The 14411-nt window shown below is 36.2% G+C and overlaps 1 protein-coding gene across 2 annotated transcripts in view; it reads right to left on the reverse strand.

Annotated features, from left to right (window-relative positions):
• Positions 1-14411, reverse strand: part of PDE5A (phosphodiesterase 5A) — a 134093-nt gene that overhangs the window by 10179 nt on the left and 109503 nt on the right. For both annotated transcript variants that reach the window (XM_023220046.1, XM_023220045.2), the window contains exons 15-18: positions 6891-6978; positions 3401-3501; positions 1653-1730; positions 330-393 (exon numbers count right to left, since the gene is read on the reverse strand). In XM_023220046.1, the coding sequence (XP_023075814.1) occupies positions 330-393; positions 1653-1730; positions 3401-3501; positions 6891-6978 (331 nt within the window). The remainder of the gene's footprint in view (positions 1-329; positions 394-1652; positions 1731-3400; positions 3502-6890; positions 6979-14411) is intronic.

The raw sequence follows: 14411 nt of genomic DNA on the forward strand, positions 1-14411 counted from the left end.
TTCTGTTTCGAGTTAGTTCATTAAGGATAATTGGCCTCCAGCTCCAATCATGTTGCTGCAAAGAACATGACTTGATTATTTTTATGCCTGCATAGTATTCCATGGTGCATATGTACCACATGTTCTTTATCTAATCAACTGTTGATGGACACTTGGGTTAGTTCCATGACTTTGCTATGATATAATAAATGGTGCTGTGATGAACATATAAGTGTCTTTTTTATATAGTGATTTATTTTTCTTTAGGTAGATACCTAGTAGTGGGATTGCTGGGTAGAATATTATTTTCACTTTTTAATTATTACTGTTATTGTCACTAAGCAACATACCCGTTGTTGAATAGGCCAGGGTTTTGTAATTGCAGAAAGATCACACGCTGTCATCAGCATTGCTCTGTTATGGAAAAAAGAAATCCAAAACTCCTATTTACTTCTGTGTTATTATATACCCTCAGTAAATAGTTACTAATAAAAAAAAGTTGAAACCCTCTAAACAATGGAAATGGCAGTTTATAAAGACCAAAGAAAAAGAAACAATTTATATGAAAGTCTAACTGATACAGTTAGAACAGAGCATCATTGTTTCAGTTTTCCTTTGAACTTTGGGAATTTGTCCTCAAACTGCCTTATTTAGCTCCAGATTGGCAGACTGAAAAATTATTAACCTTGGGTAAAATCTTGCCTGCTTTTATTATTTTTGTCACCTTAGTATTCCATTCTATATTTCATCACACCGTCACAGTATGATGAAAGTACATTGATTACTAATCATTAACCATTAAAGTATAACATCAGGTATCATACTGATGAAAGTCTTATATCAGAAATCATAGTAGGTCATCCTAATTCACTCCACACACATGCTAACTTCCACATGAAAAGCCTTTGAATGATTAATCACATTTTTCAGCCTTTTCCTTTATTGTTTCTGCATGTTGAATTATAGTTAGGAAAGTTTTTTTCACTCCTAGGTTATAGAAGAATCCACCTATATTTTTATTCAGTGCTTGTATGATTTAAGTGTCTACATTGAACTCTATGCTTCAGTTAGAATTTAAGTCTGTAGAGTAGATCCAATTTTGTCTTTTTCCATTTGGTTATCTACTAATCTCTCTCTTTCCTCCAGTCACTAGGAATGTTATCTTTATTACATACTATATGTCTTTTGCAATTCTAGATTTTCTACTGTGTTCCACTGATCTTCCACCAATATCAAACTGTTTTCATCATAGAGACTTTATAGTATTGCTTCCATGTATGGACTCTGACTTCCCTGCTCTACCTTTTCAGATTTTCTTTAGGAGAAGTAAACACTTTGCAGCTACATCTTACTTCCACAAGATTTATAATTCCATTTTCAGCACTTCCATTACAATGAATTAGGAAAATGAATAAGGGAAACCTATAGCCATATATTGATACTCTACCACATTTTAAAGGTTTTTCTAGAACAAAGAAACAATTCATTCACTTGGATTTGCAAATTCACTTCTTTTCAAGTAAATATTCAAATTTACTCTTTGTACAACCCTCTGGAAAGATCTGACAGGTTTTAAAATCATCATGTTATAACAAATAATTGCAATAAAAACTAATAGTGAGAAAATTAACTAGGTAAAAAACTTCAGCTTTAAAGATAGTTAACCTACTTACAAAAACAACTCCTTTTGATGAGGATCTTCCAAATTGAATTGATTTTTTCTTATAAGTTCAAAAAATTCTCCTCGCCTCCTATAACGTTTAAAAAAAAAATTGCTAGTTATAACAATTACCCGGGCTCTTATCCCTTTGTTCTACAAAGACTCATGGAGTAAATTTTTGGTTAAAAAAAAAAAAACCTCTATTTTTTTCCCATCTTAGAACCCAGTATAAAAAATTATCATTTACAAATCTTTAATACCTCACTTTCCCCCTTCTATCATTTGCTTTTGATGAAACATTAAATCTCACCTAATTTTTAACTATAGATCACAAATAGTGGTAATTTCAATTCTTGAATATTTGTTATTTTAAGAAAAATGAAACAGTATGAGTTAAAAATTTGATGCTGAGAATGATTTCAGATATTTTAAGTGTACGGCATAATCTATAGGTTTCAGTTTATCATTTATTTCATGAGAGAGGATAAAAAGTATATAAAGTTGCAAAGTGCTTCTGAAGTAAATAAAGACTAGGTAAAGTTTAAAATAATATTTGTTATTTTTCAGTGAATATAATAATATTCGGTGTACAGTGAATACCTCTTACGTGCCCAGTATTGTTAAGCATTTTGAGAAGGCATAAGACAAAAATTTTTCTTTTTGCAGTGTTTAATATCTACCCGGAGACACAAGACTCAAGAAAAACTTAGGTAATAAAACTGATAGTGTATGATTATAAAAAATGAAAAGCAGGTTTCGTAAGGATTCAAAGGAGAGACCCATGTGGCCTGTAAAGGTTGGAAAGGCATTGTGGTTACAGGTATTTTTCAAATTCTTGGTAATTTGATAATCCTTATTCTGCAATTATTTCTAATAAACTGAAGTATACTATTGATATATATTATTTTGTCTTAACCTCAAAATGCTCTAAAAACCAATTAAGTAGGCACATACAGTTACTTCTAGATGTATAAGAGTAGATATCTGGCAGATGTTTTTGTGTGTTTATTCTATTTGGTTTTTGCTTCTCCTAAGAGTGACTACAACCATAAATGTGAATCCCTTACAGAAGAAGAGAGACTCCTGTTACAAGGAAATCCTGAGTGTGATTCCCTGACTCCCCTCATTCCTACACATGCATCAAAGATCTCAGCTAGGAGTTGGAAACTTATGATTGCTCAAATGCAGGAAAGTGTTTTCTAGTTTTTAGAAAGGCAGTTTAATCATGAATATGCATAATCACAGAGATGACTCTAATGTATACTCTTATTTTAGAATCAACAACTTCAAAGTTCTACATAAATATTCTTCTGCCAAAATCAAATGAAAAGAAACAAGAGTTACTTGCTTGGCAGTAACTCCTTTTCCTGCCCACCTAAGCTTGAACAACGGTATAAAGGAGTCATGAAATGGTCAGAAGTTGTGGGGAGTAAGGGAAAGGAGGAAAAGCAAATGACTTATATAATCTTGGGACAACATGGCTTGGAATGACTGACCTTGAGATGGCTATTAGATTTGTATATAGTTTCAGAGACACAGCAGTAGATAAACATCAGAAATAATAGATATTCTTAATGTTCAGCAGTAAGTAAGCCAAAGGAGTAGACTTTTCTGGCTACCCTTTAAGAAACTGCTCCATAGTCTGATAAGCAGTTTTGCCAGGACATTTGTGTTTTGAAATGTCTCAGTATGGATGTCAAAAGTTTGAAACAATGCAAAGACTTCAAAGACCTATTTCTCAGGTTATTTCTTAAAACTTACTTAATGTACAGTGCTAGGTCTGTAGCTAAAATAGCTTGTTTGATTATTTTCAATGTGGTCTTATATTCTTCAATGGAGAGGCCACTGAGAATCTGATTGCCCTTTATAAAAAAAGAAAACCAACATTAGCACCCTGGAGAAGCTGCAGACAAGAACAAAATCTGGAAACACATTCACATATCTTAAACACATGCCCGGTATTCTGAACTCATGAATGTGGAGGGCATACTTAAATACCATGAAATAATGTTTCTCCTCTATGTTCCTACCCCACCCCTCTGTCATACATGTAAACTGCTTCATGATGCTTCATCTGCCTACATACGCATGTTTTTCCAACTTTTGTACTCCTTAAGCCTTAGTCCAGACTTAAAATCTAAAGCTATTCTTTTCCACAGGGCAGACAAATTGCTATAATTTACAGCAAGTGTAAAACTTTGGAAAAAATCAAAGCCATATTAATGGATATGAAGAATGAAGTGGTAAAATTTTTAAACAATGGTGTATGAAAAAAGTCACTTCTCTATGGCATTTTAAATAAATCCAATAACATTTCTGGTGCAAATTTATATAATTTTAACTTGGTCAGTTATGATAACAGTGCATATTCCTTAGGGACATCTTAATATAGATGGGTAAAGAGCATGAGCCAAAGGGTGCTTACTGGTCAGTGGAGAAAGAAAGCGTGGGTTGAAACATCTATAAGGAATATTTAAAAGGTAGCTAATTCATGTGCAAATCATTCAAAGTTTTCACTATGTAACGATTTTTTATTTCTTGTCTGTAATTTAAAGCATAGTGGTTCTCTAATCTTGAACTAAGTAAAATACATAGACCAGGCACTCATAATACGATCAAAACAACATCTCTAAGTTGAGACAGATATGCTTCCTATATCTTAGGGCCAAGAAAAAACCCAGATGCTTAGGAAAGAGATCTGAAGGCAGAGGATTTGTTATGAAGACAGTGGAACTTCCGGGTATGTTAGGCTGAGGGCAAAACACATTGGTTAGAGGATAACTAGATGCTGAAATCGTGGCATGGATATAATTAATGACAATAATCTATAATTACAACCATAAACATTATTTTAAATACTAAATCATTTTAGATTCTAGGCTAAACAGAAAACTATTCAGAAAATACCTTCTGATACTTATTTTAAGATAAAATAATTTCAAGTGGAAGATGAAATGTCTTTTGGTGCTATATTTTTACTTTTTACTCCCAAAGGCTGAGGATATAATTTCTTGTGTAATTATGCTTACAAAGATAGAATATATAGATAGGTCTTGTAATTTGAGCCAGCCATATAGATAACCAGATTCCTTATATATTAAGCAACAACATATTACATAATAAGTTACATAGTAACAGGTCAGTTGATAGGAATATTGTAAAATATGCTTTTAAAAAAGCATATTTTCTTTCTTTGGAGCTAAATTTGTAATGGGATATTGAAATGAAAGTTTTAGTGGAAACACACAGATAGCAAAAGTACAGATATTCCTACTATAACATGACATATACATTCCTGAGAAATTTCAGTTCTGAAAAACTGTACACTAAAAATAACATGGATTATGCAAAAAAATGGTATTGGGAAAGACCACTCAAAACCTATGCAACTTTGTAACCAGAGCACAAACCAAACCAAGAATTGGTTCCTCTGGAAGTAACTTGGACGGGCCAGTCTGGCTGGTCTGGAGGCTATCTCTGAGGACATTAAAGATGGACAAAAACAATCAAGTAGAAATGCTGGTTTGTGGGGGCCCTGCAATCTTGCATATAGAATTGATTGTTGAGACAGTAAGTCTGCTATTAAGGTGGGCATTGAAAGAAGAGCAAGCTCCCGAGAGGCTACAGCAGTTCAAAGCGAGGGAGAGAGCCTCAGGTGCAAGTGCTCATTTTTAATATTCCTAAGAAAGAATGGAAAGGGCTGCATATGCAGGAGCCAAGGGAGGGCTTTTTCCTTTCTTGCTGAAGGTCAGAATTCAACTTCTATAATTCTGGCACCTCTTACCCCAGGGAGGCTGTGTATGAAATGATAGAATGTCTATGGTATACTGATACCATCCTTCTACCTCCCAATCACACATGATATAATTCATACTAAACAACACATGATATAATTCATACTAAACAATCACATGTTGTAGAAAAACAATCTGTACTAGACCACATACAGACTTTATAAGGAGGGTGCCAAAACAGGCTATATAACTTTTAACTCTTCCCCCACACTGAGGTGTTGAGGGAGGCATGAGAGTGAGTTCCCCTTTACCTCAGATAAGAGTGAGGAGCATGGAGTTCCTGTGTATGTCTCCTATCATTTAGTGGGTGGAGGTGGGGCTAGAGTAGACTTGTGTCTGACTCTTGTCTTAAAAGGCAAGACACTCACATCAGTACCAGTCTGTTAAGAATGTTTTAACATTTCTTACCTATTCTCTCTTCCCATTCTCCAAGTATGAAGGGGTAAGAAACTACATGGAGGTTGGGGAGAGAGGAAGGAGTTAGAAGAAACACAAGGTAGGGAATGGGAGAAGCCTACCAGTGCAGTAACAGAAAACGTGAAACGTTAAATCATGTTCAGAATTTGGACTGCTACCCAGGCGTACACATTTTGGTTTCTGACTTGAGAACTCTATACTATATATTGGGACCTAAAGTAACTAGAGGGTTTTTACTTATAAAATCGTGACCAGAAAAGTAATGGGAATCCCTGAATTTTTTTCCAGGGCTCAGGAAAGAACTAGCCCCACTGAGTAAACTTAGTGATATTGTGGTAAAACTGTTTTAAGATTATATGTCATGCATTGTGTATGTTCAATGTAATAGTTAAAACTTTCATTTTTTCTTATTATTAAGGTAATACCTACACACAGGAGATAATGTAAATAATGAACAATCACCACCCGCCCGCCAAAAATTAACAATTTCATTACACCAGCACAGCCATTGTTAATGTCCTTGTGCATATTAAATCAATCTTGTTTTCCTTAACACAAGTATGTTTAGCATAGCATAGCATATGCTTTCTTATGTTGATAAATATTCATTTCACCAAGTAGTTAAATAGCTTTATTCTTTAATAAAATTGTTTCTTAGTAACTGGAAGTTTCAGTAAAAAGAAGAAAAGGTATTGCTTTGTGAAAACAAATGCTTGAGCTATAGAAACCACTTCATTTCAAAAAAAGCAGAATTAACTGAGAGCCGCAAAATACACATTTTTGTTTGTTTCTAATTTGGAATAGCCACATAGAGTAGAATAACCAAATTTCCCTTATCAGGCAACATGTAGACAGTTCTGGTTGTCTAGAGAAGTGAGGCTGTGAGGATCTCAAATGTTTTGGCTTTGCCTTCCTTACCCAAAAAGGAATAAAGTATGTGCAAGAATTTATGATGCTGGGAATAAATCCAAGAACTAAAAATAAAACTGAATTTATAAAGCTCTCTTTTAAAATTCCACAACAATAAATTAGGTACTTACTGGACTATTAAGAATCATCAGGCACTGGTCAAAATGATGGTGTTCCATGATTGAATGGCAGTAGAGCTGGGCAAGTGGATGTTCACTTCTGAAAATATTTTGTTGAAGAAAGGAAAAAAGATCAATTTCCTTAATGTGCCAGTTTATCAGTACATTTTTATTACTGTTTAACTAAAAAAGAAACTACTTCACAAAATTAATCAACAATTTTCCCTCCTTTTACTGAGAAAAGAGTGAGGTAATCTCTGGGAAACAAATACCAAGAGTCAAACTGTTTTCAAACATGAATGGAACCATCGCCAGTGCAAAGTATAAACAATTTCATTGGTTTTAATACTGATTAAAATAGAAGTAAGGAGTAAGGACCAAAAGATTAATACCTCCAAACATGGAAAAAAAAACCCACTGAAATAGTTGTACCAATTATATTTTTCAATTTCAAAACTGCAATTGATATAAAATCTGAAACAAATTCACATTAGCTTTTTCTCTGAAATAATGCTCAGGCTGAAGGTCAGCTTATTCATGTGTGCCTGCAAATAAGAGAAGGACCGACTGAGATGGAATTAACTGGGGTATGATTGATGAAAGGCAACAAAAAGAAGGATACTCAGGGCACATGCTCTCTTGGAAGGAAGGAAAGAGACGGCTGAGTTGGAAAGTTCCCCATGTGGGATCCAGATCATTTTAGTGCAGAATATCCTGCTAGTTCTGCTAATTGAACTTGGTGGCAGTAGAGACCCTTTGGCTGAATGAAGAGAAAGGAAATGACATTATACTCAGTTCATTATATCTCTGAGACAGTCACAAATAAAGCTTGAAAGCACGACAAGCACAATCTTCCACCTCATGTTTCTCAGGACCCTTCACATGTGAATATTAAGCATAGTTTTCACTATTTCTTCATAAGAAAAAGATGAAGTTTCTGAAAGCCTCTGTTCATAAAATTTATAGGAAAGGGCTTTGTGAATTGTAAAGCTCCATATACAAGTGGTGGATAATACAACTGATTTGTTATTTCTCCCTATTACTATCTGAATGATTATTTTACTTTGCATTTAATTTGTTGAAGATAGAGAAGCTACCTAAGACTGAAGAAATGTAATGTGGGGGAAAAATGGGTCAAGTGAGAGAAACCTGAGGGAAAACGAAAATAGTAAAGTGAAAATAAAGGTAAGAGGACAGATAATTTCATCTATTCTTATTGTTTAAAGTGTTGTCTATATTGCTAATTTATCAATGTTACTGTTGCCCTAACCTTTCTCAAATTAATTCTTGCCCTTCTTGTCTTCTTTGCTCCTTCCATATTTAGTGAGTTGGACTATGGATCAGGTACTGTGCTTAGTATTGGAAAATGGGATGACAATCAACAGAGTAACACGAGTACATTTCTGAAAAAGGATGAACTTACTGGAAACAGATATTGTGTATGTATCAAGACTACTGGGAGTTAGGAGACTACTGGGAAACTTCTAGTAATCTAAGTAAGAGAGAGCCTGGATTAGAGTGGCAGCAGCCCAAAGGAAGAGAAGCAGACATCTGAGAGCTGTTTAAGAGTAGATCAGATAGGAACTGGTAATGACTTCTGACTAGGAGTGGGATGAGGGAGATGAGGGGATGAGGGAGATAAAGGGAAAAAGTATGAATGTTAAAGTCTCTGCCTTGGGATGCTGACCTCATTTATTGACATAGGAAGAGGGAGATGATGATCAAAGACGGGGGATGAAGCAGGGGAAGCTGATTAGCTGAATGTTGGATCTGTTCATTTTAAGGTGCCTGAAATAGACCCAAAAGGATATAAATGTCTGAACTCAGTCTGGGCTGGTGATATAGATTTGGAATGCACCAACATGCAGATGGTAATCCTGGCATGCGAGTAGATGAGATCATCCAGGGAGATGGCCTATAACGAGAGCCTATAACATGTCAGGTAGTGTGCTTTAGTTTTTTTAGTTTATTATATTTAATTTTTACAATAATCCTGGGCAGGGAATTCCCATTTACCACATCAAAACCCTCAATCCCACCTCTTACTCATCCACTGATGTAGTGTCCAGTTTCATGCATGCTTTAACAGACTTCATGCAAGTACCAATTAGAATGCCCCAGCCTACCTTTAATACCTCTCACTTCTGCCTTAGAGCTTTCTGACCCCACAGCTGGTGCCCAAAGGAATTTTCTCTGCACTCATATTTGTTCAACCTGAAAGTGTGAAAGAGTGAAGGCCTGCGGACCACCTTGGACCAGTGGGGTACACAGACCTAGGGACAACTGCCTTTGTCTTGCCAGTCAACAGTTCTGGGTCTTATTTCATAAGACTCCTCCAAAGGGCCTGGGAAGACTAAGACCCAGTATGGGTGGACATCTGGATCACTCATCCCTCTACTGCCTTTCCTTTCTTCCCTGCTTCCTTCCCAGTCCCGCATTCCTGCTCCCTGGGGTCATATTCACAAATAAGCTATATGCACACTGACTTTCATCTCAGGTTGTGCCTCAAGGGTAACCTCGGCTGAGACCTCTCTAAAGTTGCCATCTTTTTGCTTTCTAGACAATCAAAGGCTCAGTGAAAAATAATGTGCTCAAGGTTGATATAAATGGTAGAGCTGGCATTCAAGTATATCCTCTTCAACACATCACACTGTTTTAGGATACCAAAGTACTTTAAAGGCACATAGTATCCACTCATTGACCTACTTAGGGGCTGGACTACGAAATGCTATTAGGTGGATATAACACAAACAAGTTAGAACTTCAAACACACATTACATTTTTAGATGACACAGAAGGGACTGTTTCACATTAGAGAAAATTCTTGGCTTGTGAGATAGATGAATGCAAACTGTGTTTGTCTTTACTTAGATTCTAAAAATATAGATTTATGAATCAATAACAGAGTGACAAATGCCCCGAATTTCCTGTATATAAAAACATTCATGGAGATCAGTGTATTTCTATATCTGTTGCATTTTCCTCTTTCAAACACAAGACTATGTGGCTTCTTTAAAATTGCAACAGAAGGACCCATTTAAACCACTACTGCTATAGAATTTTGTTCCCACGCTGCTGTCAGTGAGCCCTAATGGACCAGCACACTCACTTTGCATTTTCCTCTGTTCTGCACAGTTGTTGGTCTATCTCTGACAGTAGTATTAAGATGCCCAATGCAGAAATCAGACCAATATTTTAGAAATAGGAAGCCTTAGAAATCTACAGAAAATGAACGCCCCATGGGGGTGGGGAACTATATTGCCACCCCAGTCTGCCTATGTCACCAAAGACTAACAATGTCTCTGGTTCTGCTTCTCAGCCGTACATATTACTCTGGGCTCAATTCTCTAACAATCTCTTTGTAACCTTCAATCCCATTTAGTTCTTTACTTCATCATTTCTCTTCAAATCATCAATATTGCCTTCTTCTCTCAATCAACCTTTTTTTTTTTTTGCTTTTTCATTGTCTATAATCATATTCAATGACATAGATATTCATAATGATGATTCATTTCACCTTTTGACCTCACAGTTCTCTGACCTCCTTGACACTACTGATTATCTCTTTGCACATAACGATGGACAGGGCTCTGCTTCTTTGTTCCACAGCTACTAGGTTCTACTGGGCACAGTATTTTTGCCACTTCCTTTATTGACCACAGGACAAAGCAAGATCTTTGACTCCTATCTGTTGCTAAGAACATTCCGCTGTGAAAACAGCTAAGACCTGTAGAGCATTTAACATGTGCCAGGAAATGTTCTAAGCACTTTACATCTATTTATACCTCTTTAATCCTTATGAAAATCCCAGAAGATTGGTACTTTCATTATTCTATTACACAAAGAAGGAAACAGGGACATAGAGAAGTTTAATGACTCACACAGGGTCACAGAGTAAGAGGAGAAGCCAAGATTTGAAGCCGGCCATGTGGCTCAAGTTGGCTCTTAACTACCATAACCATCATAGCCACTGTATGGTGGTATAAGGACTAAATAAACTAATACATAAAAAGTGCAAAAACGTTTCAAATGCCATAAGGCCTATATAAAGTTTTAGCTTCTATTATTAGTATTTACTACAGACGTAGGTCTAATTGAATTGAACTTTCACTTATTCATAGTCAGATCTCCAGGCTCTCAAGATCTCCAACCTGACCAAGGATCATCTCATTCATGGATAAAATGGACTTTACCCAGCTTGAACTTCACACATGATTTTGTGCTGGTGTAGTGCCCTTTAAAGTCTCTCATATCCTGCTGACCCTCTACTCCCACTGCCAGACCATGACTTCAGCTCAATTCTGTCCTCTATTACAGCAGAGAAGACAGTCATGGCATAGCACAAGTTCTCCTAGGACAAATATACACAAATCTCCTTGTGGCTACCAGGAGATTTTTTCCCCCTGATTTTACTGCATCTCTAACCTTGAAAAAAACACATTCGTTTGATCATTTTACCACTTCTAACTACCACCCTATTTATTATCTTCTACTCGACTTATTGCCAGAACTCCCCTAACCTCCATTCTTGTCATCCCTCTCTCTCAGTGCACACATATACATATTTCCCAGCTCTTTTATTTTCATCAATGGCACCATCACTGTTCCAATTTCTTGGACCAGAAGTCATATCTCCTTCCTTCATGCTTACATATAACTAGCTGCTTATTATTAAATTAAAAAACTTTCTTTTTCTCCTTCACCCTCTTCCTCTCTCTAGCCAATACGTGATTTTTCAGTTTATATCTGACTTGCTGTAACAGCTTTCTAGTTGAGCTCTGTGGTTCTAATTTCTACCCATTCACCTTGTAGCTTACATTCAGACTTCTTTCCTAAAACCGTGTGCTTATTACACACTCCAGTGGCTCCTTTTTCCCACCCATATCAAATCTATAATGCACTGCTTAGTTTTATAACCCTGCCTCAGAAAGTTTCCATTTGTTCATTCTCTTCTTTTTCATTCCTAATCAATGTGAACCTTCTAACTCTAGTCAAGCTAGCCATTGCCACTGTTACAAGAAAGTGCTTACCTCATGGTGCTCCTGAAATATATTTATCCTTTCTCCTTTCTAAATCCTACCCATATTTTAAGATCAAGTTTACGTCTCATTTCCTCCATTAACAATAGAGTTGTACTACATCTGACTTGACCAGTCTTCTCTGCTGAACACTTACAGTCCTGCTCTACATAACTCAGGACTAGAAACATTCTTGTAGTGATTACTATTACTTCATGAGACTATGACAATTCCTTAATGGCAATAATCATATTTTATACTTCTATTACTCTCTTTCTGCCTTGCAAAGGGCAAACACCCTAGTATAATAATTATTCATTATCTATCTGCCTAGAATGTAACATAATTTCACTGCATTATTTTATCAACACCAAACTTGAATCTAATTAAATAAATGCATCTATAACAGTCTTCTTATATTAAATGCAGGCCTAATGCAGGTAATTTATCTACACAACCCAAATGCTACAATTGTGTTTTCTCTAGTGGTTGTCTGCACTTCAGCCATTTTGTTCCTATTACTGCCTATTTTTAAGATAAGAATTCAGTATCTGTCTGAGATCATTCTTCTTCTTCTTTTTTTTTTTTTTTTTTTGAGATGGAGTCTTGCTCTGTTGCCCAGGCTGGAGTCTGTGGCGAGATCACAGCTCACTGCAACCTCTGCCTCCTGGGTTCAAGCAATTCTCCTGCCTCAGCCTTCTGAGTAGCTGGGATTACAGGCACCCAACACCATGCCTGGCTAATTTTTTTGTATTTTTAGTAGAGACGGGGTTTCACCATACTGGCCAGGCTGGTCTCGAACTCCTCACCTCGTGATCCACCTGCCTCCGCCTCCCAAAGTGCTGGGATTACGAGTGTGAGCCACCGTGCCTGGCCCTCATTCTTTTCTTGATTCACCCAAGTGGGAGAAGTAAGCATGAGCAGTGAACTCTTCCCTCATACATGCCACTGGCATACCTGTAGAACTCCTCTACAATGGTAGTTTCCTAATCAAAGAAGGCATCAAATAATCAAATGATGACTCAAGGGGCAACTTTCTATTGAAGAAATATCTTCTTTCAAGGTAATTTCAGGGTAATTTTCTGAACAGATGTTCAAGAATGAATGAGGACAACCTCAGTTTCTAACTTTGCTACCACATGACCATTTTTTCTCTTTTTGATAAATTACTTTCATCTCTGTGCATTGTTTTATTATTTTGATTTTCTCTAAATATTAGCTTGAATATCTGATGAGGGCTGGACACAGTATACCTTTTTAGAAGATAGTACTTTACATGGGAATATTTATGGTACTCACTCTCCTGAGTCCCCTGCCTAAGAAAATTCTACTTTAAGTATCACTCATTTACCAGCAAGGAAAGAAAAAAAGAGAAATCCCTGGAAAATTATTGGTTTCCTCTACTGAAACCACAGGGATGTAGGAAGAAATAAAAATCTTTGAAACTGCTTTAACTTTTCTTTTTTTTTTAAAGTTGAAGTCTGCTTTGTGGTGTGTGTGTGAAAGCAAGATTCTGCAGTCGATGAGTTTTTCCCAGGACGTTTTCTTTTTTTTTTTTTTTGGAGAAGATGACGTTTCTCCAGATGTTTTTGGGGTAATTATTTTTAAATAAACAAAGGAAAAAATAGTTGAGTGTTTTTTTTCACTCTAAAGCAGGGCAATATAGTATCTTAGAGCGATCCATACACTAATAATCCACATACTAATAATATAACATGCTGATTCTGATCTTTAGGCTGTGCTGACTGTGGAGGGGCATACTATGTGGCTTGACTCTGCACTATCCGTCTTTTCATGGCAGTGTCCCCTTTCATAATTATTCTGTGTCTATGTGAGGCTCAGGATTGCAATCACATGACAAAGCGCAGGGGACAAAGGACATGTCACTCAGTCAGTTCTTCAAAACATGAGATTTTTCAAGAGGAAACAGCCAGACTCTGATACTCAGGCAAGACCTTGCTATCTTTTCCCATCAAAGGTCAGCAGAGGACATGGTTGTTACATCACTACAATTCTTTCTACATGAAGTTTTCCATTTATTTAGATAAGCAGAATGTGATTAGAGAGCTTTCTGAAATTCCCTCTAGATATCAGACATCTGGAATTTCCTTGAGAGATCTGTCCATTAGTTGAATCACTTGTGTACTTAAAAAATGCTCAGTAGTAAGAGATCTTGCACTTAAAATGTAGACCTTTCAACTAAATTCCTACAAGAAAATAAAAATATCACAGTGGCTCAAACATTTCATGAAAAGTGATGTCACCTTTATCCTCTCATTTGTCATCTCAAATGTCACTTAAGTATGGCTCTTAAAGGAGCCTGAAATGCTTGTCCTAACGGATAGTATCTCACTCTCAAACTCAGCCAATGAGCAGTCATCTGATGATGGAACATCTCTAGCATCTGCTTCTAATATTTAAGACTTAAATAGGTACCAAGTATTCTGCTTGCTATTGATATGTATTATCTTTTACAACTATTATTTCCATTTCATGTATCAGGACGTTATGGTAT

This window comes from Piliocolobus tephrosceles, chromosome 3, assembly GCF_002776525.5.
Source record: "Piliocolobus tephrosceles isolate RC106 chromosome 3, ASM277652v3, whole genome shotgun sequence".
NCBI classification, from domain to species: domain Eukaryota; kingdom Metazoa; phylum Chordata; class Mammalia; order Primates; family Cercopithecidae; genus Piliocolobus; species Piliocolobus tephrosceles.